At 47.3% G+C, this 21688-nt stretch overlaps 1 protein-coding gene across 3 annotated transcripts in view; it reads left to right on the plus strand.

Moving 5' to 3' along the window:
• Positions 1-21688, plus strand: part of DOCK1 (dedicator of cytokinesis 1) — a 480997-nt gene that overhangs the window by 388740 nt on the left and 70569 nt on the right. For all 3 annotated transcript variants that reach the window (XM_072972106.1, XM_072972107.1, XM_072972108.1), the window contains exons 31-33: positions 997-1097; positions 9327-9385; positions 21300-21448. In XM_072972106.1, the coding sequence (XP_072828207.1) occupies positions 997-1097; positions 9327-9385; positions 21300-21448 (309 nt within the window). The remainder of the gene's footprint in view (positions 1-996; positions 1098-9326; positions 9386-21299; positions 21449-21688) is intronic.

The following is a 21688-nucleotide window of genomic DNA, read 5'->3' on the forward strand; positions in this document are numbered from 1 at the left end:
AGCCGTGGGTACCACCCCTCGAGAGAAGGAGCAGGTGGGAGCCATCCGAAGGAGGTGTCCGTAGAGTTTAATGTGCATTTGAGAAATCCCATGGGCTCATCCTTCAAATACCAGTTATGACCGAGGGACCGCTGCTCTGTGCCAGGCCTGGGGTCTGGCCCCCACCCCTCGCACTGTGCGTCGAAAGAGAGGACAATTTGGGGGTGATCCGTGTCCCTGTAGGAACAGACCAAGGTGCTGCAGGGGCAAAGAGGTGGCAAATACACCTGGTCCAGGTGTAGGAGAGGCACGTGGGCCCGGCGTCTGCAAAGGTCCGAGGGTCTGATCAACCGTCTGGTGGGAAGGCGGGGGTGCAGAATGTGGGTGGGGGCGCTGAGATGGGGAGGGAGGGGGGCGAGGCCACAGGACTCGCCTTCAAAGCCTATTCTGAGCACGGAAGCCTGGGAAGTTCCTGAAGAGGTTCAAGCAGGCTGAGATGGTGTCAGCTCCCTCCCACCAGGCTGGGGGCAGTGGGCTTGAGAGACCAGGCCAGGGCGGGAGACAGGAGGCCGGCTGCTCTGGTCTGTGAGGGGGATGCTGACCTCGCTTGTGTGATATCCCGGCGCTGAGACAGAGTGGGTGGGCTCGGGAGGGATGGAGAAGGAGAAACAAGAAGGACTTGATGATTGAAATGATGGGAGGCCGCCAAGGACAAATCCCGGAATGAGTCCCAGGTTTCTCCCAAGGGCAGCGAGGTGCACACCGGTGACGTTTATTGCGCACCGATGAGCAAACAGAAGTCCCCATTCATGATCCCAGAAGCCTGTCTTCATTTAAATTTTCTTTACCTGGTCTGAAACATGGACATACTCAGCGAGTATTCATTTCATGACTCCAGGAATTTACCCATCATAACATTTCAGGTGTGGATGCAGGCGAATGATAAACGTCTCAGGGCATTTTTGAGATCCTGTATTAATCGGTTCAACACTTAGCATCTCCCTGTTTGGTTTTCAGCTGTGGAACAACTACTTTCACCTGGCTGTCGCTTTCCTGACTCAAGAGTCCTTGCAACTGGAGAATTTTTCAAGTGCTAAGAGAGCCAAAATCCTCAACAAGTAAGTCCACGGAGCCCTGACGTCACGGGTGGGAGCCCGCAATACTGTTAGCATAGCTTTCTTGTGGTCTCTCAGCCAACTTGGTATAAATTGAGATGTAATCACAGTGTAATGAAAGGGTGGTTTCAACTCATGAATTGAGTATTGCCTTTTCCAACCCATGAATCAAGATCTGAAGTTGCAGGATTCCTTCTGGTGGGTTCCAAGTCAGTGTGGTTCAACACTGTTAGCGCCACACAGCGTGGGAGTTTCGGGAGAGAACTGCTTTCATGGTGCGGTGTGCTGACGTCACTCGGCATGTGGTTTACTTCATTGCTTCGTTCTCCAGTGCTGCTTCGACTGAGGAAGCTTCTGATGGAAGCACCACTGGGGTGGCTGAACCACTCGTGGAGTGAGGGCTGTATGGGGTTCCTTCTTTGCAAGGGACCACCCCTCTCCTCTTCCAGGTGGGCGATCCGAACGGCCTGACTAGCCCTTGGCTGTCCTAAAAGCCTCTCAGAAGCTCCAGGGAAGGCACGATCCCTGCTGGGCTCCTCCCCCGGCATCCCGCACAGCCCCTGGACTCGACTCGGGAGAAGAGCTCTGGCCTGGGTCTCTTCCCACGCTTTGGGCCCTCGGAGGGCCCTGCCTTCTCTCTTCCCACCTCCCTTTCACTAATTTCTAGTTCTCTGAATGCCCCTTTCATAAGTGCTCTGGAGAAGAGTTCTCAGATTGTCCCTGCATTGCTGTGGGGTCCCTATTTGTCATTTTGTAATCCCTTCATGTTACCTGGACGGGTCCAAGGTGGTGCCAGCCCCCTGCTGTCTCCGAGGTTCGAGATTTCAGGGCATCTCAGAAGGTGACTGCTGCGCAGCCCTCCTCATGTCCCATGAGTGTGTGTCTCACTTGCAGGCCAAATCAAAGGCGCACTGTCCCCGGGGGAGAATTCTTTCAGCACACATTTACCCAGCACGCGCCACCTGCCGGTGACTTTCTAAGTGTGTTTTTCACCTGGAATCAGACAAAAACCAAAGCTATTCCAGAGGCTCTCTTCTCATCTTTATTTTCCGGATGACGAGGTGAAGCGCATGGTGAACAGTCACCTGGCCAGTGTCACATGCTCAGTCATTCTGAGCCCAAGATACTCACCTGTGCTGCTTCGAGAACCTTCAGTCCTTCCCTGAGCCCGTCTAAGTCAGGTTGGCATTCATCTGGCCATCTTCCTCTAGGCTTCCGCAGCTGAAAGCCTCGAGTCTCCTGGACATTGATCTAGGCAGATGGTCATTGTTCAGAAAGGGAAATGCACCCAGAATGGCGTGGTCCCAGTGGCTGCCTATGGGTGATGGCAGGAAAGGCGTGGGGCAGCGGCAGCAGCAGTGTCCCCCTCCCTCCCCACTGAGGAGCCAGTGGGGTTTATCACGTGCCTTTGCTCTAGAGACAGACTGTCCAGGCTGCACCTTCCGGGGGCTGGCTCAGCGAGGATGCTCTCACTCTGCGGGACTTCACATCCCCTCGGTGTGGCAGGAAGTTGGGGACGGCTATGTGGCTGTTGTCCCTGATGAGATGCTGTCACGGTGGAAGTTGTCTGTAGTGGGAACACTAATGCCAGGCGTGCGCTGGGAGTACCGCCGCGGACTCCCGGTCCTGTCTGCGGCCCCGAAGGCCCGGGCCCTGGTCGTGCCGTCCGGCAGCAGGTGACTCCTGCCCACCTGTGTGCGGGGTCTCTTGGGGGTGGTGAGTTTGGGATCCAGGCCAGCTCCGGCCAAGGATGGGGCCCATCCTTTGCCAAGCTCATGGTGCATCCTACCCTTAGAGAGGCCTGTGGAGAAGTGCTTTTAAGCCAGAAATCTGCCTGAAAAGAGCTTCACCTTTTGTAGAAGAAAACCATTTGACTGTGAGAACCATTCTCGGGGCCAGGGCAGGGCCCTCTCTCTGGGGCTCTTTCTCCTGTTGGTGTGAGCACGTTAGCATCTAAGCTAAAGCAACACCAATAAATGAGTTCCCCACACAGGGCTTTGGCCGCCGAGGGGAACGTTGGCTTCCCGCGTCGAGCTGTGCATCCTGAAGCTTCAAAGCCAAGGGAAATTAAACACAGCCGGCTGGCGTCTCCCCCTCTTTCTGTATTCTTTCTCACAACCCTGGTGGTAAGAGACTCAGGATTTTCCCTTTGAAATTTTCTCGCGGATTCCCCCAAGGAGAGAAGTGCCAAGCACTTCAGAAGTTGTCTTGGCGAGACTCTGGCAGGACTGCCTCAGCCCCTGTGCAGCCCCAGGGGCGCCGTCCCGGGGCGCAGGCTCTGTGGGTGGCCACCGCCGGGGACAAAGTGTTTCCAGGGTGTGAGATGCGTGTGAGTGGCCAGGACGTGCGGCGGGTTCATCTGTCTTTGTCGTATTCTTAATGCCTCTTGCTTTACGTTGAACACTTTATAAGCTACATGCAATTTTAATTTCTAAACAGCGAAATCTACATAAAATATATTAGAAGCCTGTCCTAGCCAAATGCTTAACTTTCCCAGTGCCTAGAAATGTTTTAATTTGTTCAAAAGTGTGCTCTGTACTCAGGCCAGGTCCTGGTGCTAGGGACCCCGAGATAAGAAGTTCGCAGGTAGACGTGCAAAAATAAATGTTGGGAAGGGAACGTGAGTGCTCACTGGGTGGGCGTGTGGGACTCAGCCCGGGAGGCCAGCAGCGTGGGCTTCAGGCTGGTGCTGAAGGCAGCTGGGGTGTCTGCCAGATTGCCTGAATGAGCCCTGTGTCAGCAGGCAGCCAGTATCCAAAGGGGACATCGGGTCCTGAGGGGCACAGCAGAGACATGCTGGTGGGTGAAGCATAAGTGAGTGGCTGGGCCCAGCACTTGGACCTGAGGCAGGGCGAGGGGCCCGCCGACGCGGGCTTGAGCCCCGCTAGTCTGAGCAAGTGGGGCTGGGTGCTGACTGGGGCTCAGCGGAGCATAATTCAGGTGGTTATTTTTCTAGAGTCAGGACCCTGGGGTCTGAAAGTGGAGCGATGCCCACCTGTTTACTAGCCTCTGGCTGCGTCCGCGTCAGCCTGCCTGCTGCTGTAGGTCCGTGGATCCAACCGAGTGCATCCGAGGAGGGGCTTCACCGTGTTTGTTTATGTTTTGTTGATTTTTTTCAAGAGGATCAAATTATCCCAAGGAAATTCCCTACAAACTAAGAGTCAGAAGGGGACCCAAGGAGACAGACTCAACAAGCAGTGACCTGTGCCAGGGTCCTTTTGGACGAGCTGTGTCCCACATGTGCTAGTCCTGGTGTATTCTTTTTTTTTAATTGAAATATAGTTGATTGACAATATTGTGTTAGTTTCAGGTGGACAGCCAAGTGACTCAGTTATATATTTTTTCAGATCATTTTCCATTCTAGGTTACAAGATGCTAACTGTAGTTTCCTGTTCTATTCAATAAATCATTGTTGCTTATCTATTTTATGTATAGTGGTGTGTATCTGGTAATCCCATATTCCCAAGTTATCCCTCCCACGCCCCGTTTCCCCTTTGGTGGTCGTCAGTTTGTTTTCTATGTCTGTGAGTCTGTTTCTATTTTGTAAGTAAGTTCATTTGTATTATTTTTTAGATTCACATAATATTTGTCTTTCTCTGACTGACTTACTGCACTTAGTATGATAATCTCATCCATGTTGTTGCAAATGGCATTATTTCATTCTTTTTTATGGCTGAGTAGTATTCCATTGTAAATCTATACCACGGCCTCTTTTAGCGATGCTGTAGTCTATTGAATGTGATAAAGCTTTATGCAGTGGAGAACATATCAGACCCCTGTGTCTAATAAGGCTCATTCCCATCAGTCGTGTTTGGGGTCCCGCCTCCTCCCACCTCCCAGGAACTTATCAGTCCTTCACATTAAAATAAAAATGTCTCACCTCACCCATCCAGCTACCTGTAGGCATCTCCCCGTTCCTCACCCCGACCTGCTCCCAGCTCTGGCTGCAGCCCCAGGGCTCCAGCTCTTTCTCAGCTCCCAGAGCCCCACTCCAGGTTTTCCTCGTGGCATTTTGGCCCCTCTGCTCCCTTGTCAGGTTCAGGCTCCCCCATCCAGCCCTTACGTGGTGGAGCTCCTCAAGTCTTGCTGTTGGGCCTTCTTGTTCTATTCTCTCTCCTTAAGACACCGTTTTTCACATTGTGCATCTCAGCCCTTTATTGGGCCAGGAAAGCAAGTTAATGGGCCATTGTATTAATTTCTTAGAGTCATCGCCATGACATAACAATTAACGCAAAGTAAGTGGCTTGAAACAACAGATGTGCGCTGTCTTATAGACAGATGTCAAAGGTTAAAATCAAGGCACCAGCAGAGTTGGTTCCTTCGGGAGGTGCAGAGGGGAGACCTCTTCTCTCTTTCCTCCTGCTGGTGGCCGCATCCTGGATGCTCCTGGGTTGTGTACCTCCGGGCCCTGCCTCCCCCTTCACGTGGCCTTCTTCCCTGTGTGCCTGTGTCTCTGTTTCCCTCTCCTTGTAAGGATGCCAGTCCTTGGACCTAAGGCCCACCCAACCCAGCGTGACCTCATCTTCACATGACTCCATTCGGCAAAGACCCTGTTCCAAATAAGGTCCCATTCACAGGCATGGGGGTCAGGTCAAAAAAATTGTAATATATACGTATATGTGTATGTGTGATTGTTTAGCGTCCATCTCTACTACCAAGATAACAGCCTTCCAGGGTCTGTGGGTCTTGCCTATTCTCGACATGTTGGAAATATTCATGTTCCCACATTGGCTCTGTGTGTGGCCTCGAGTGAGTATTCAGCCCTGATGAATCAATGAGTAATGTACTCTGAACAAATTCATCTGAACGACCAATGCAGCCGTGAGGGGATGCGTGACGAGGCCCAGTCTGAACTTTCAATGGAAGGACCCAGGCTGGCTTCATTGCTCGTGAGGACAGACAGGGGCACCATTGCCTCATTCTCACCAAAGCCTGGGAGATGAGCATCATACCGTCACTGTCCCAGTATGACAGATAGGAGACCGAGGTCCAGAGCGGTCAGGAACCTTTCTCAGTGTGCTCAGATTTGGGTTCAGGTTGGCCTCGCCTTCAACTGTGGACTGTCTCTGGTGGACATGGGTTTTCTGCTTCTTGGGGTAAAGGTTCAGGAGACTAGGTGCTGAGAGAAGGTCTCAGAGACTAGATTCCTGCTATTTGGGGTCAGAGTTCTAAGCCTGGATGTGGGATCTGAGATCTGCCTGGGCTGTCTGCAGGTTGTCTCGTGGGGGCTCCCTTGGGCTGGTAGTTTGAAGGTGTTCACTCACTGGCTGAGCAGGGCATAGTGGGGAGCGCCAGGTGACCCCAGCTTTGCAGAGACAGGCCTATTGTTTCACCGCCAGGAATCACTGCTTCCTTGGTGGGAGGATGCCTGCAGCACGCCCTCCTCCCCTCCTAGTCTCACTGTGAGAATCAGATGAGGCACATAGACTCTGGAAGGGGAGACGCAGTGCTGTGCCGTGACATCGTGGGAGCCTGCCCTTGCTGGTCCTCAAGGGGTGTGCTGTGGGGGAAGCGCACAGATCTGGGAGACGAGGACATGCAGTCTCTCCTCTCCTTTCCCCGTGACCTTGGCCACATCATTCCGCTTCTCTCTCCAGGACTAGCCCAGTACCCCCCACTAGAAGTTGCTAGGGGTGAAGTTGGTTATGATCTCCAAGGCTGCCGCCGGCTCTGGACTTGTCTCCAGGTAGCGCAGTACCCAGATACTCTCCATCATTGCCTTTTCTCCCCTCCTTGGGAGAAGAAATACAAATGGTCTGGAATCCCTCTCAAGTCCCTGTGACAGCTGTAACTCTGTTTGGGGGTTACGCTGAGATGTGTAGGGGTTCGTCAGAGCTGCCGTCTTACTAACATTAGAGAAAAGATCAGTCTTGCTGCCGGGAGATTCGGTCCTGCCTTTCACCTCCCAGCGCTTTTCTCCTCTTGTGACCTTCGCGCCAGCCTCAAGCACCTGTGTCTTCTTTGACTATGAAAACATCGTTCTTAGCAGCTTTATACGGGAGGCCTGCCTCTCATGAGGGATATGCGTTCAGATCTTTGCTGATCCCCTGTTCTCAAATACTGTGAAGACACGTCATTTTCCACATGAACGAGAGTAATGTGCGACTGAAAAATGTAACCCAGGCATCCTTGCCCCCCCCCTCCTCTGGCACCGTGAGCAGAGGCGCCGCACGGAGACCAGAGAGCAGTGCCCGCTCCCCGCTCCTCCTGGGCCTCCCAGTCAAGTGCAGCTCTGGACAAATGTCCAGCTCTGGTCACTATCGGTCTTGAGACATTCATTGGGTCACTCCTGGTGATCCAACCCAAACAGTGCCGAGACTCCCCTGCACTTTCTCCTTCTGAGCTTCGGGGTATAATTTGAATGGAGAATCATTGTAAGACCTGAGAGAGGGAGAGAGTTCAGGCAGGGGCCAGAGAGGGGCAGCCACTGGTGACTATCAGCCTAGTGTTCACCTTGTGGACTTTTCAAGATGTACCATCCTGGGATGAGGAGGAATTGCTTGGTGGTTAGCAGAGTCTCTAAAGCTTAAGTTAGTCTGTAAGTTACAGTCTAACCCCTGGGACCAAGTCTCACCTCCTCTGGGCCCCTGGCCTCCTCGCTGTGTTGAGGTTTGAACACGTAGTGGCAGGGGCCTGGGTGTTTGCGTTCTCGGGGTCCTGCCTGCGATGCCACGCTCCTCAACTCCCCAGACACCTGCTCCCCTGAGAGGCACCCCGTCCCCCACCATCCTCAGAAGGAAGCATCTGTACTGGATGGAGCACCGTCCTCTTCTCCACGGTCCTCTTCCCCTTGCTAAATGCCAGGAGGACGCCCATCTCCCAGTCACCAGGCAGCCAACTGCATCCTCTCCAGGCCTGAGCTGCTGGGATCCCTGTGTCACTTCCGTAGGAGCAAAGAGCAGATTGGAAGGTGGCTCTACAAGTCTCAAAAGGATGCCCGCCTTACTGGTGCTCAGATCGGGTGCCCCTGGGCACTTCGGGGTGCCAGCTAGTGACTGAAGTGTGGGCGGGCCACTCCTCACTGTGGAGTGGGTAACTGGAGCGTTCCTGGGCAGAGAGTGACTCACTCTCACTCATCGAATTTACCTGCATCTGTGCCCACCTGGTGTCGGGCTAGGCTGGAAGGTAACACGTTCACCTCGCAGGACCAACTTGTCCTCGGAGGTCGGGGTGTGGCTACGCCCTCTCTGTTCAGTCTCTCCGTGTGTGCAGTGCCGTGGTACCTGCCGTCCAGCTGTGACGCTCCCAGGGTTGACCTCGCCCAGCAGGAGCTCCGCGGTGGGTTGATCTTCCTTGGTGGAGATGATCGCACTGTCTGTGGTCCTTTCCTGCTGTAAGCGACACACAGATGTTCAGGGCACCGGGGACTGGTAAGGTGGTAGCCAGCTGTGGTAGGTTTATCAGCCGGGATCTTCGCCTATAAAGTCACAACTCAGTCGTCTGTAATCAGAGCTTTTCTTTCCGCATCAGCTGACACAAGGACTCACAGAGCAGGCTCCATCACACAGCTGCTAAACTATAAAGCTGTATGATAATTTTGCAAATTATTATTTTTAATATAATCAGCTTTTCCTTAGGCAATACAGGAAAAAACTGAAACTGCTCACAAACTAATAAAGGTTTATCTTCTGAAGCATCAAATTCTGTTTACTCATGAAGCACATCCCCCCTCTACTGACCCACTGGGGGGAAAATTAGCATTTATTTTCCATGGTAAACAAAAATGGGGGGAGTATTTGCTGACATCTTTTGGTGTTATGCCCTTCCTTACCTTGAAAATGATTTCAAGAGGAATGGGAGCTATTTGGAGCTATTTCTAAGACTCCAGGGCTTAATTTTAACATGTGAGAACTGCTTATTGTGTGCAGGGTTGTAGGAAGTCATTTGGTGTCTGTGGTGGCTGGATGCTAACAACAGGCAGGGAAAACAGACTCCCCCTCAGGCCAAAGAGCCAGGTCTCTGTCTCCTGCCAGGAGAGACTGAATTCCTTTCTCTCCACACCTCCCCCAGGTTCCCAAAGAGGGCGGAGCCTCTGTAACCTGTGGTGTGGGGAAGTGAGATTCCGCAGTGGGGTCCCTCCTCCTGTTCCCTTTGGTGGCAAAAGAAATTGAAGCTTTGATACTCCGTTTGTCTCAGGGAAAGGAGACTTTAATTACACTTAAAAATAATTCAGGTCCGATTTTCAGATGCTCTGTAGAGTGACTCAGCGTTTTTCCTGTCCCTGGTTTTCAGGTACGGAGATATGAGGAGACAGATCGGCTTCGAAATCAGGGACATGTGGTACAACCTTGGTGAGTAACCGGGATTTCAGGGTGTCACAGTCAATCTCTTGAATCGGTGGAGAGCAATGACATTGGTCCTGTTTGTCAGCATCTGGGCATCTTAAAAATCCGAACAGCTTCTGTTCTTCGGAGAGCAGTGGCTATCTTTGCAGTAACTGCTTTCAGTGAACAGGTGATGGGAGACCAAAGTAAAGGGAAGAAAATCTGATTGGGGTTGAGGGGGGTGGTACAGAAAAATTAGTAGAGTGTCTTCTTGTGTCAGGTGAGCACAGCTCTGCTTTGGAACTGTTACTCCTGGGCATCACTACCGTTCCCTCATGAATCAAGCCATGTAGCTCATCCTACTGTTACATATGACATTGCATATTGTAATTACTTTCACATCATCTCCCTTCAAAAGACTTTATTTGCTTATTCAAAACTGGACCCTGTATTTAGGTATACTGCCACCAAGTGGTGGTAGCATAAATACTTGCACAATCAAAACAATAAGAGATATGTGTGTTTAAGATAAGAAATTGACATAGGCATTTATCACTATGAACTTCCCTCTCGGTACTGCTTTTGCTGCATCTTAAAGTTTTGGTATGTTGTGTTTTCATTTTTCACTTGTCTCAAGATAATTTTTGATTTCCTCTTTGATTCCTTCTTGGCCCCCTTGGTTGTTCAGGAGTGCAATTTTAAACACCTACATGTTTGTGAATTTTCCAATTTTGCTTCTGTTACTGTTGTCTAGCTTTATTCTATTGTGGTAGGAAAAGATACCTGGTACGATTTCAGTATTCTTAAAATTTTTAAGAATTGTTTTGTTATCTAACATGTGATCAGTCCCGGAGAATGTTCCCTGTGCCCTTGAGAGAAATGACTATTCTGCTGCTGTTAGGTGAAATGTTTCCGTATATGTCTGTTAGGTCCATTTGATCTATAGTGTTGACCTCCTGGTGAAGAAAGATCTCAAATAAAACAGCCCAACTTTACACCTCAAGGAACTTTTAAAAAAAGAAAGAAAGAAAGAAGAACACGGTAAGCTTAACGTCAGAAGAAGGAAGGAAATAATAAAGACTAGCGCAGAAATAAACAAAATGGAGGACGGGAAAATTCAACAAAATTAAGAGTTTGGTTTTTTTTTTTGGAAAAGATAAAACTGGCAAAGCTTTCGCTAGATTACTAAGGAAAAAGGAGAGGAGACTCAAATAAATAAAATCGTAAATGAAAGAGGAAACATTACAGCAGATGCCACAGAAATAAAAAGGATCATAAGAGACTACTATGAGCAATTATATACCAACAAATTGAATAACCTAGAAAAAAAACAGATAAATTCCTAGAAACAGACGACCTACCAAGACTAAATTATGAAGAAATAGAAAGTCTGAACAGACCAATAATGAATAAAGGGACTGAATCATTTTGCAACAAACAGAAGTTCAGGACCATGCCTTCACTGGTGAATACAACTCAACATTTAAAGAAGAATTAATGCCAGTCCTTTTCAAACTTTTCCAAAACACTGAAGAGGAGGGAACACTTCCAAACTCATTTCATGACATTAGCATTACCATGATGCCAAAGTCAGACAAACACACTACAAAAAAAAAAAAAAAAAGGAAACTATAGGCCACCATCTCTGATGAATACAGATGCAAAAATCCTCAACCAAATACTAGCACACTGAATTCAACAGCACGTTAAAAGGGGAATTTATCTCTGGAATGTAAAGATGATTCAACATGTGCAAATTAATAAAAGCAATACACTACATTAATTGAATGAATAATAATCATAAGATTATCTCAATAGATGCCAAAAAAGCATTTGACAAAATTCAAAAGCGTTTCATGATAAAAACTCTCAACATAATGGGTACAGAAGGAATGTAACTTAACATAATAAAGGTTATATATTGTCAGCCAATATCATACTCAGTGGTGGAAAACTGAAAGCTTTCCTCGAAGGTTGAGAATTAAACAAGGATGCTTACTTACCCCTACTATGTTCAACACTGTATTAGAAGTCATAGCCAGACCAATTAGGCAAGAAAAAGCAATAAAAGTCACCCATATCAGAAAGGAAGAAGTAAAACCATCTCTGTTTGCAGATGACATGATCTTGTATGTAGAAAACCCTAAAGACTCCCCCCAAAAGTGTTAGAACTAGTAAACGAAATTCAGAAAAGTTGCAGGATACAAAATCAACATAAAAAATAAGCTACATTTCTATACAGACTATCTAAAGGAAATTAAGAAAACAATCCTATTTACAATAGGATAAAAATGAATAAAGTACTTAAGAATAAACTTAACCAAGAAGGCAAAAGTTTTGTACACTGAAAACGACAAAACATTGATGAGAGAAATTTAAAAAGACACAAAATAAATGTAAAGACATCTCATGTTTATGGATTGGAAAGCTTGATATTGTTAAAGTGTCCGTATTACCCAGAGCAGTCTACAGATTCAATGCTTTCTCTATAAAAATCACAGTGGCATTTTTTACAGACATTGAAAAACCAATTCTAATATTCATGTGGAGCCACAAAAGACCCTGAGTAGCCAACACAATCCAGAGAAAGAAGACCAAAGATGGAGACATCATACTTCCTGATTTCAAAATACATTACCAAGCTATGGGAATCAAAATGGCATAGTAATGGCATAAAGACAGCTTCTAGACCAGTGGAGCAGAATAGAGAGCTCAGAAATAAGCCCACACATACGCAGTCAGCTGATCTTCGACAGGGGAGCCAAGAATACACAATAAAGAAGGGAGAGCCACTTCAACAAGTGGTTTGTGAACAACAGATGGTGTTCTGCACCATGGATATCCACATGCGAAAGAATGAAATTGGACTCTTAACACCATATGCAAAAATCAACTCATAATGGACTAAAGACTTAAGCATCAGACCTGAAGCGATGAAACTCTTAGAAGAAACCATAGGAGAAAAGCTTTTTGACATTGGCCCTGGCAGTGATTTCTTGGAAACGGCACCAAAAAGACAAGTAGACTACATCAAACTAGAAAGCTTTTGCACAACAGAAGGAGGCAACAGCATGAAAAGGTAACTGTGGACTAGGAGGATGTGTTTGCAAACCCCGTGTCTGATAAGGGGTTAATATCCAAAATATATAAGGAACTCTTTCAAGTCTATAGCAAAAAACCCCAAATAAACCAATTTAAAAATGGGCAAAGGACTGAAACAGACATTTCTCCAAAGAAGATATACAAATAGCCAATAGACACATGAAAAGATGCTCAAAATCACTAATCATCATGGAAATGCAAACCCAAACCGTAATGAGCTGTCACCTCCCACCTATTTGGATGGATCCTATGAAAAAAATAAAAGATAAACACACATATGCCAGGATGTGGAGAAATTTGAACCCTTCTACACAGCTGGTGAGAATGTGAAATGATGCATCCACTATGGAAGACAGTATGGAGGGTCCTTCATAAATTAAAAATAGAACCATCATAAGATCCAGCAATCTCACTCTGGGTTCTAGGTCCAAATGAACTGAAATCAGAATCTGGATGAGGTGTCTACACTCCCCTGTTCATTGCAGCATTATTCTCAATAGCCAAGATGTGGAAACAACCTATCTGTCCATCGATGGAGGAATGGGTAAAGATGTGGCATATATACACAATGAAATATTATCCAGCCTTAGAAATACTACAAATCCTGGTCATATGCAAAAATGTGGAAGAAGCTGAAGAATATTGTGCAAAGTGAACTAAGCCGGCCATGGAAGAACAGACACGCATGAGTCCTCTTATGTAAGCTCCCTAAGGGAGTCAAACTCACTAAAGCATTAAAGCAGAGACCAGAAGGGTGGTCGCCAGGGGCAGGGGTGAGCAGAGGGAGAAATGGGAGCTGCTGGGCAGGGTGCAAAGTTTCAGTTACGCAAGATGCGTGAATTCTAGAGATCCGCTGTAACCCACGTGCCTTTAGCTAGCGATCCCATATTATTCGTGTAAAAATGTCAGAAGGTGGACCTCACTTTGGTGTATTCTTCCCACAATAAATCAGAAAAGAAAAAGTAAAACTGGTAAGAAATCAATACAATTTTATTAATAAGTGAAAGAATTAAAATAACGAGGAATTCTCTAGTAAAATGTTAGCCACTATGACATGTCATTCTGTGGGGTAAGTTCCTTATAAAGGAATAAATGTGGGGAGGGTATAACTCTGGTAGAGTAGCGTGCACAAGGTCCTGGGTTCAATTCTTAGTACTGCCATTAAAAATAAATAAATAAATACATAGATAAACAAACAAACAAACCTACTTACCTCTCCCCTCCAAAAAAACCAAAAAACCCAAAAATCTGTTTAAAGAAAAAAACAGGAAAAACCATTTTTTAAAAAAAAAAAGAAATAACTGACTATGATTCAGTGTCTCCTCACCACCTTATGTGTCCTCTGTGAACCTGGCCTCTCTCCTGGTTGAGGTTCAGCTCCTCCTGGCCCCTGTCCTCAGCTTGCTTTGTGCTCGGGGGCCCCGGGCATCTTTCTGCAGCACCACTCGGTCCTGGGAAAGGCTTTGGTTGCATTTTCAGCCTCAAGAGTCACCAGGACTCTGCTGCCTTCCCTCATATTGGCACACACGGCCCACCTTGGACTGCTGTGGGGGGAGTGGGGCTCCTCTCCCCCAGGACTCTTCTCCCCCAAGAGGAGGCAGGCGGCCACCCACCCACTCTCTAGTCACCCTGTCAGGGTGTGTCAGGGTGTCACCTGTTCCACCAGACTGGGCAACTTAGCTGCGCCCCAACCTGCTTGCTTCTGGAATAGCTCCCTCTGTGGCTGGAAAGAGGCCCCGATGGATCTATGATCCGTGAGCAGAAGGCAACAAGGCAACATGGTTTTCGATGAAGGCGTGGAACTGGCTCCATCACCATCCAAGCAGACAGGGCTCTGAGGGCCAGCATTTGGCTGAGGGTCAGCGAGTTCACGGCGACTTCGTTTCACCCGAAGCCAGGTTTCCTCAGAGGGCTCCGATTCCTAATTCTTTTTCTTTTTTGAGTTCTTTTTTTTAATAGCAGTCTAGTCTGTCTACAATGTTGTGTCAGTGTCTGGTGTACAGCATAATGTTTCAGTCACACCTGATTCTTCTCGAGTGCCCGGATGTCCACAAACGTGTGAAAGGAGGTCCTGTTGCATCTCTAGGGAATGTTAGAAATTTCCAAATGTTCTTGGTCTTTCCATTTATATGAAGGATGGAGCCTTTTTATTTAAACTTTTTAAATTGAAGTGTAAGTCAGTCTACAATGTCGTGTCAGCTTCCAGTGTACAGCATAGTGGTTCAGTCATACTGGAGTCTTTTTTCAAATAGGTCTTTACCCAAAAAAATAAACATACAACACTTTTAGGGGGAAAGACAGTAAGGCACTCTGTGGATAATACCAACAACATGGAACTTAAGAACCTTGGTTTAACATGAGGTGCCAGCTGGGTTTGCAAGACTAAAAATCCCCCGCAAGAGCTCCCAGGTGGAGAGGAGCTGGTCGGAAAGGCAGCTCTCCCTGCGCTCTCAGTGGGGCTAGAGCCCACTCCCCTCGCAGTGTGAGTGTCAGTCCTGGCGGCGGCTGACCCCTGAAGGAAACTCTGTGCTAGGACTTTGCTGCAGCAGCTTAAACGTCGAGGACCTAAGCCCTGACTCTCGGTGTCAAAGCATCTCCGACACAGAACCTTCCAGGCACTGTCCTGCGCTTGGTCCTCCTGCCATCCCTGGGGAGAGAATGGTTGCCCTGGGCTCAAGTCAGGTGATTTGCTGAGTCCCACTTGAGTTTTCAGGCTCCCTTGTCCCTGCCTGGCTGCATGGCCTCAGTTACGTGACTCAGTCGGCCCAGGCTTCCCTCACTCAGCGCTCTAGGCTGTAAGATGAAGACGTGGGATGGAAGTTTTCAAGAGCCTTCCAACCCTGAGGCTCAATAACTCTTTATATATATATATAATGATCTCAGTAGTGAAGAGCTGAGCCTCCTGGAACAGGGAAGAGGAACTTTCACGATTCATTTTAATTGATCCGGCTCTGACCGCTGCATTTGTCGTGTTTCCCGGCAGCCCAGACACTGCGGGACTCCCGCCAGGAGGGTTCTGTATGTAGCCCCATTACAGGGAGGGGCCGGCGAGGGCTGGAAGGAACATCCAGAGAGATGGCAAGGAGGGAGTTGTTCTCAGCTGGACAGGTGGGAGCCCAGGGCTGCTCTAGGTGCCAGGACCCACCGCGAAGGGATCTGAACTCCACCCGGCATTGGCCGTGCTCTCGCGGGGACCAGGTGCACTTCTGGCCATCTCTGAGGTCATCTTCACCCTGGCCCTTCCTAAGAAAGAACCAACACCGTCTTCTGAACTGTTCAATGTCAGCTGTAATGTACAAACTCTGAGTTAGTTTATTTCCCCTAAAAGGACAGTTTCAGGTGTTTTCAAATGCTTCGTTCCAAAACCCCTTGGTAATATTTTTTTCATCCTTGGGGTAAGCGGAGACACCAGGGAGATGTTCAGACTGATGATTAACATACTGAGATACTTCCTTCTTGTCTGAGTAATAGTTGCTGTCCCAGCTCAGCTCTGTCTTCTCTGGCCGGCACCTGAAGGGCCACTACCTGGCATTGAGGGAGCCTCCCAGACCCGCTCCAGCCCAGCTGTCCTGTCGGATGGGCACTCCTGACACTCAGGGTTTCTTCTCTTTCTTCCTTTTTTTTTTCAAAGTATGTTCAAGGTCATCTCTGGAATCCTTGAGCTCGACCACCGCTTGACACTGACTCCTCTTTTGCTCCATGTCCGTGATTTCAACGAAGGAAGGTGAGCTTCTCTGAGAAGCCACCTCCGGGCCCTTGTGAAGGCTCGACCGATTAAAACGGTTGGTCCTCTTGACCTTATCTGTCATTATGCTCCAAATAGGCTGAGTCAAGCAGCGGAGACTTTTGATCCTCCATGTAAAAGAATGCAGTTGAGAGAGCAAATGTCCCGTTTTCAGTTGCTGATTTGAATACAGTAATGAATGTATCAGACCTGTGTTGGACAGCTTTTTAGCCAGGATCTTTGACTCTGACATGAGAAGTGGCCAAGAGGTCAATTGTAGACCATGACTGTGGTCAGTTCAGGGCAGGGATTTGGTAACAGCAAGAAATAATCATTAACCGACGTGACTGCATTTCTTGCTTACGAAAGAGTTAAACTATTTTTGAAAGTTAAAAAAAAAAGTATTGGTGGCTCACGGGATCTGCCCCAGGCAGCCCCTCAAAATGGCTAAAGTTAGCTCTGTGGGGTCACCCTCAGGGGTCCCCTTGGCAGCCTGGCTGTTTCTTTCCTGCTGTGAACCTCAGGTGTTGGAACCTGCCTGCCAGTGTCACTGCCGGGGCCGCCACTCTAGAAATTCATGAACGGCACATCTTAATTTCCCAAGATGTCCACACCCTATTTCCTACCCAGCTATTTTTCCCCCCTAAATGGGCTCAGGTTTGATAACATATTGACCATCTGATCTAGACAGCTCACCCAAGAAACTAAAAATAGAAGTCAGACGTATTTACCATCTTACAATTAGTCACCTATCCCTGGATCAGGCCCCAAGCCGAATGCTCCGTGAGACGGTTTCTTCCTTGAGTCTTTCCAATAACACGTCTGGTCTGAGCGGCTCCAATCCCGCCTCCGTGCAGTGTTTCAGAGCCAGGATCCGGGTCTGTTTTGCTTGATTTTATGCAAGTGCAGCCACAGCGCTGCCCCGTGAGACAGAGCAGCACTTTTTTTTCTCCCAAACCTGTCACATTTTGAGTGTGAAAGGAGAAATCAAAGGCAGGCTCTCTCCAAAAAAGGAGGGGAAAATGTGCTTATTTACCCAGCTCTTCAGTTATTTATCAAAGCGCGCGCCGCGCGCCTGCCTGCCGAGCACCTGATCTCACTTTTGCCTCCGTCGCCTCGATTTGCATTTTCTTGATTACACACAGCAACACTGGAGCCCGCGCCAGCTGTCCAGTCTGGCCGGAACAAATGTGCTCACGGCAAGATCTTTATCAGCCAGGTATCCATGTGGGATATTTGTCATGCAGGGATTCCCTTCATGGGTATTTTTGGAGACTGGGAAAAATTGTGTGCTTTTCATGAAAACCCATATATATACAGTGGGGCCTAATCCCTTTGACTGGGTGACGGAAATTTTTGCTCTGTCTATCTGTGTGTTTACGGAGATTTTCCCGGGATTGGACTACGTTTAATGTCCCAGATTTCTGAACGCTCGTGATTGTCAGGAGGTCATCCAAACACCCGGGGGGAGGCTGCGGGTGAGGGAGGACCCCGCTGCCCTGAGGTAGCACGGTCTGGCTCCCAGGAAAGAAGCTGCGTGTTTGTAACTCGAAGAAAGACTCGCCGGGTTTTCACGAATCGGGAAGTGGTAACCAGGAATTTGGCAAGGTGACCAGAGGTGAAAGATTCCCATTCTGATCCGATAATTAGTCTGTTCTCCCTTTGTCTCAAAAGGGGAGAAAAAAAGGTGCGCCCTCTTTTTCTTGAAGTCTGCACTTCAGAACTCACCTTGATCCCCACTGATTCCAAACCTGAGTTCATCATTAAATTTGAACAAGAGATGCTCCAGGGGAAATCCATAATGCAAATGCCAAGAAAAAAGGGAAAAGACGATGAATACTGGAGAATATCACCTGGCCTTCACTCACCTTGAGGATCACTGGTGCTTGAAGTTTAAACCCCCGGGGGTATGACAGAGGCTAGAGCTCAGCGCTGGGCCCCCGGCCAGTGGCTCCCGTATGAATGGGAGGGGTAAGAATCGAGACGAGGACACCTTTGTTTTGTTGTATTGTTTTGTTTGTTTCAATTTTTATTTTATAGCACCTTTTTTGTGGTAGGATTCTTGTTCAGTAAACTACACATATTTCAGATGTACGATCTGATGAATTTTGATAGGTGTATACATCCATGAAACCATCACCGCCATCAGGATAGCTAACGTTGCCAGCACTCCCCAGAGAGGTACAAATCTCAACTCCCAATTTGTGCCTTCCCACCCTCTTGCCTGCCTGGTGACCATAGTTTGTTCTCTGTGTCTGTGAGTCTGTTTCTGTTTGTAGGTAAGTTCATTTCGGACACCTTGGTTTCTGTAGCGTGTTCTTCCAATCCCTGCATCCACAACTGCTTGTCACTCCCTTACACGCTCAGGCCTCCCCGCTTGGCTGTCTGTGACGGAGAGCCCGCGATGGCACTCCAGTTGTGGTGATGAACAACTCGCTGTCACCATCATCTGTTTTCTGAAACATTGGCTCTGACATTTTTTAGGCATAATACAAGAAAAGTGTCACCTGGGAGATGAAATATAATAGCATTTTTAAGAGAACGCTTTGCATCAGTTACATGCTTTTCAGAAACATTCAGCATTTGGGGAAGTGATGAGAATCATGTTATTAGAGCCTTAGTCAAAATATTATTTATTTAGTAAAGGTTAATAAGATTTTAATTATATTCAGATTCCTTCCTGAAGGTTACATTTTGTAGATGTGACCACCCAATGCAAATTTCAGCCACACATTAATTTAGGCCAATTATGAGACTGTATATTTTGTTAAGTGTCTTTGTTTGTAATAGCCAAATTTGTTTGATGGGTCTCTTTACAGAAATCTGTGCTAGCTGAGTTACAAAGAAAACTAAGTTCTTTAGAGTATCCATCCTATTTCCTGGTTGTGTAAAAATGTTAGTAAGATTGCATAACTCTGGACGAATTACAAGCATTAATAAAAAATGTTGTAAATAATTCATTCGAGCACTTAATTCTTGTGATTCTTCTATTATATGTTGGAAACAAAATGAAGTAAATTGTAGTGGGTGAAATGAAAATAAATCAAGATTCCTGAAATTAAAGACAAGAAGGCTGGAATTATAAAAAGACCACTTTCTTGATAGGGCCTACCTCTAATTATGTCACCTTAAGTAAGGCCAGCCTCCTCTTTTTTTTTTAGAAATGAGTTTCCAGCAGCTCCTCTCCAGGCAGTGAAAGCGGGTAGTGGGGGTCCCAGCCTCTCCCCTCTGCCTGCAGTGGTTCACTTCAGGTTCTAAGCCCCCCCCCACATCACTCCCAGCCCTCGGGGATTTAGATGCGGCAGGGTGGGGAGGCTACTGCTGGGTGAGACCCAATGGCAGCAAATAATGAAAAAAAAAATCAAAAACAGAGATTTTGAGTTTGCAGTGTCTGAATCCAAGGCAGAGACCTCAAAAGGTGTGACACCCAGATTTCCAACAAAAGCAATTGAAATAGAAAAGAAAAATAAACAAACCTAAAGGTTGGGGCCTGCAGGAAGCCAGCCTCTGCGCTCCGGAGGATGCAATTTGGACATGTGATACCCCAGTAACGCAAGATGAAATGACAGGTCGCATCCCCTGCGTCTGGGTTGTTATTACAGCAGACAGATAAGGGAGTGATGCGGCCGGCCGGCCGGCATCCTATTACGGGGAGATGGAGAGTCCTGGTGTCCTGGAAGGACTCTGTGACAAGCAGGCAGGGAATGAGGGGCACAGCCGAGGCTTCAGAACCACAGACCTGGGTTCCAGTCCTGCTGAATTTCTGCCAGTTCCACCGTACGGCACACTGGCTTGGGGAATGGCCCAGTTTCCTCATCTGTAAAGCAGAGTTAAGGACGGTACCCACTCTGGTGGAGGTTGTTGATAATGGGGGCCAGGGTATAGGACAAAGCTCTGTACCGTCTGCTCAGTTTTGCTGCAAAGTCTATTAAGAGATAAAACAAAGTCTATTTTTAAAAAAGAGGAATGGTAGCCATCTCATAAAATTATGTTGGGAATTATTTTGTTAGTTATTATTTTATTTTTTAAATTGTTTTATCAGCACTGGGAGGTGGAATGATGTATTATTTTCAGTTTTTACTTTAAAAAAAAATTTCTTATTGAAGTAAGGTCAATTACAATGTGTCAATTTCTGGTGTCCAGCACAGTGTCCCAGTCCTGCATACACATACATATATTCGTTTTCATATTCTTTTCCATTAAAGGTTATGATGAGATATTGGACATAGTTCCCTGTGCTGTACAGAAGAAATTTATTTTACGTTGAGAATTTAATGAGACTTTTTCTACAAGGCTTGTCAGGTGGTAGTACTTAGTAAGTATTAACTAATATTATAGTGTTTATTATTGTTCACAATGGCAATAGTATCTGCTTAAAAAACAACATTTGAGAAACCTTTTCCTGAATTCTTTAGAAAAGTCAAACGTGGACAAGATAGGTGAGCTAAGATTAATACACTACTTATCCAAATAAGCGTTTTCCTATCACGTCGTAGTCAAAGAAGGCAGACTCCTTTCTGTCTTCACAGCTTCATATTCTGAGGCCCAGCTGTGACTTCCTGGGTTGCAGTCACTGGGAATGTTACAGAAATCACTCAGCATTGTGCGCCGGGTGTCCAGATGGTAAACTCTTTTTCATATGAGGTTGGAGCTAGAGGGGGGCCCGAGAGACCATCCGCTCTAAGTCCTTTACTGTATCAGCTCTTGCTAATTGTCCACAAAATGAGATGCTAAGCGGCCCGTCCCCCAGCCCTGCTCGTTCCCAAACTGGGCGCCGGTTAGCTGCCCATGACCCTGAAGTGTGCGATTTGATTGTCTATTCGTGAAACAGCGTTTATTGTCTATGACAGACTAACCGTAACTGCAGGCCTTATAGTGGATGGGTTTCTCTAATAGCTTCACTTACAACGTTTGGAATATAGTCCACATCTTATACTAAAGGCTGGACACGTTCAAAATTGTTGCCTGCAGGTGAGAAATGAATACATGTTCCCCAGACCCTCGCGTTCAAAATCACAATGATCTGTGTAGGTTTTTTGTTGTTGTTCATTGAAGCCCATTTCAGAACCCTTTTTTTTTTTTTAAATTTCTGAATTGTGCACTTCTTTATTCAAGGTCAACACAAGATAAAGTTCATTCCAGAAATGGTCGGCCCGATACTAGAAATGACACTGATTCCTGAGACCGAACTGCGCAAAGCTACCATCCCCATCTTCTTTGACATGATGCAGTGTGAATTCCATTCCACCCGGAGCTTCCAGATGGTAAGGACGTGGGCGTGGCTTGGAGAGAACGGGAAGAGCCCAAAAACCTTGAGAAGGACTTTAGATGGTTCTCGAGTTCCACGTGTTGAGCGTGGAAAACGTGAGGTCCCTCCAGCTTAAGAGAGAAGAGTCCAGGGACTTTCCTTGTGGAAGAGCCTCTCTTCTTGGGAAGGATTGCTAGCTTTTACCTACTTACTTTATCTGGATTTACTTCCACATCAAACTAAGTAAGTCTCTCTT

This window comes from Vicugna pacos, chromosome 11, assembly GCF_048564905.1.
Source record: "Vicugna pacos chromosome 11, VicPac4, whole genome shotgun sequence".
Taxonomy (NCBI): Eukaryota; Metazoa; Chordata; class Mammalia; order Artiodactyla; family Camelidae; genus Vicugna; species Vicugna pacos.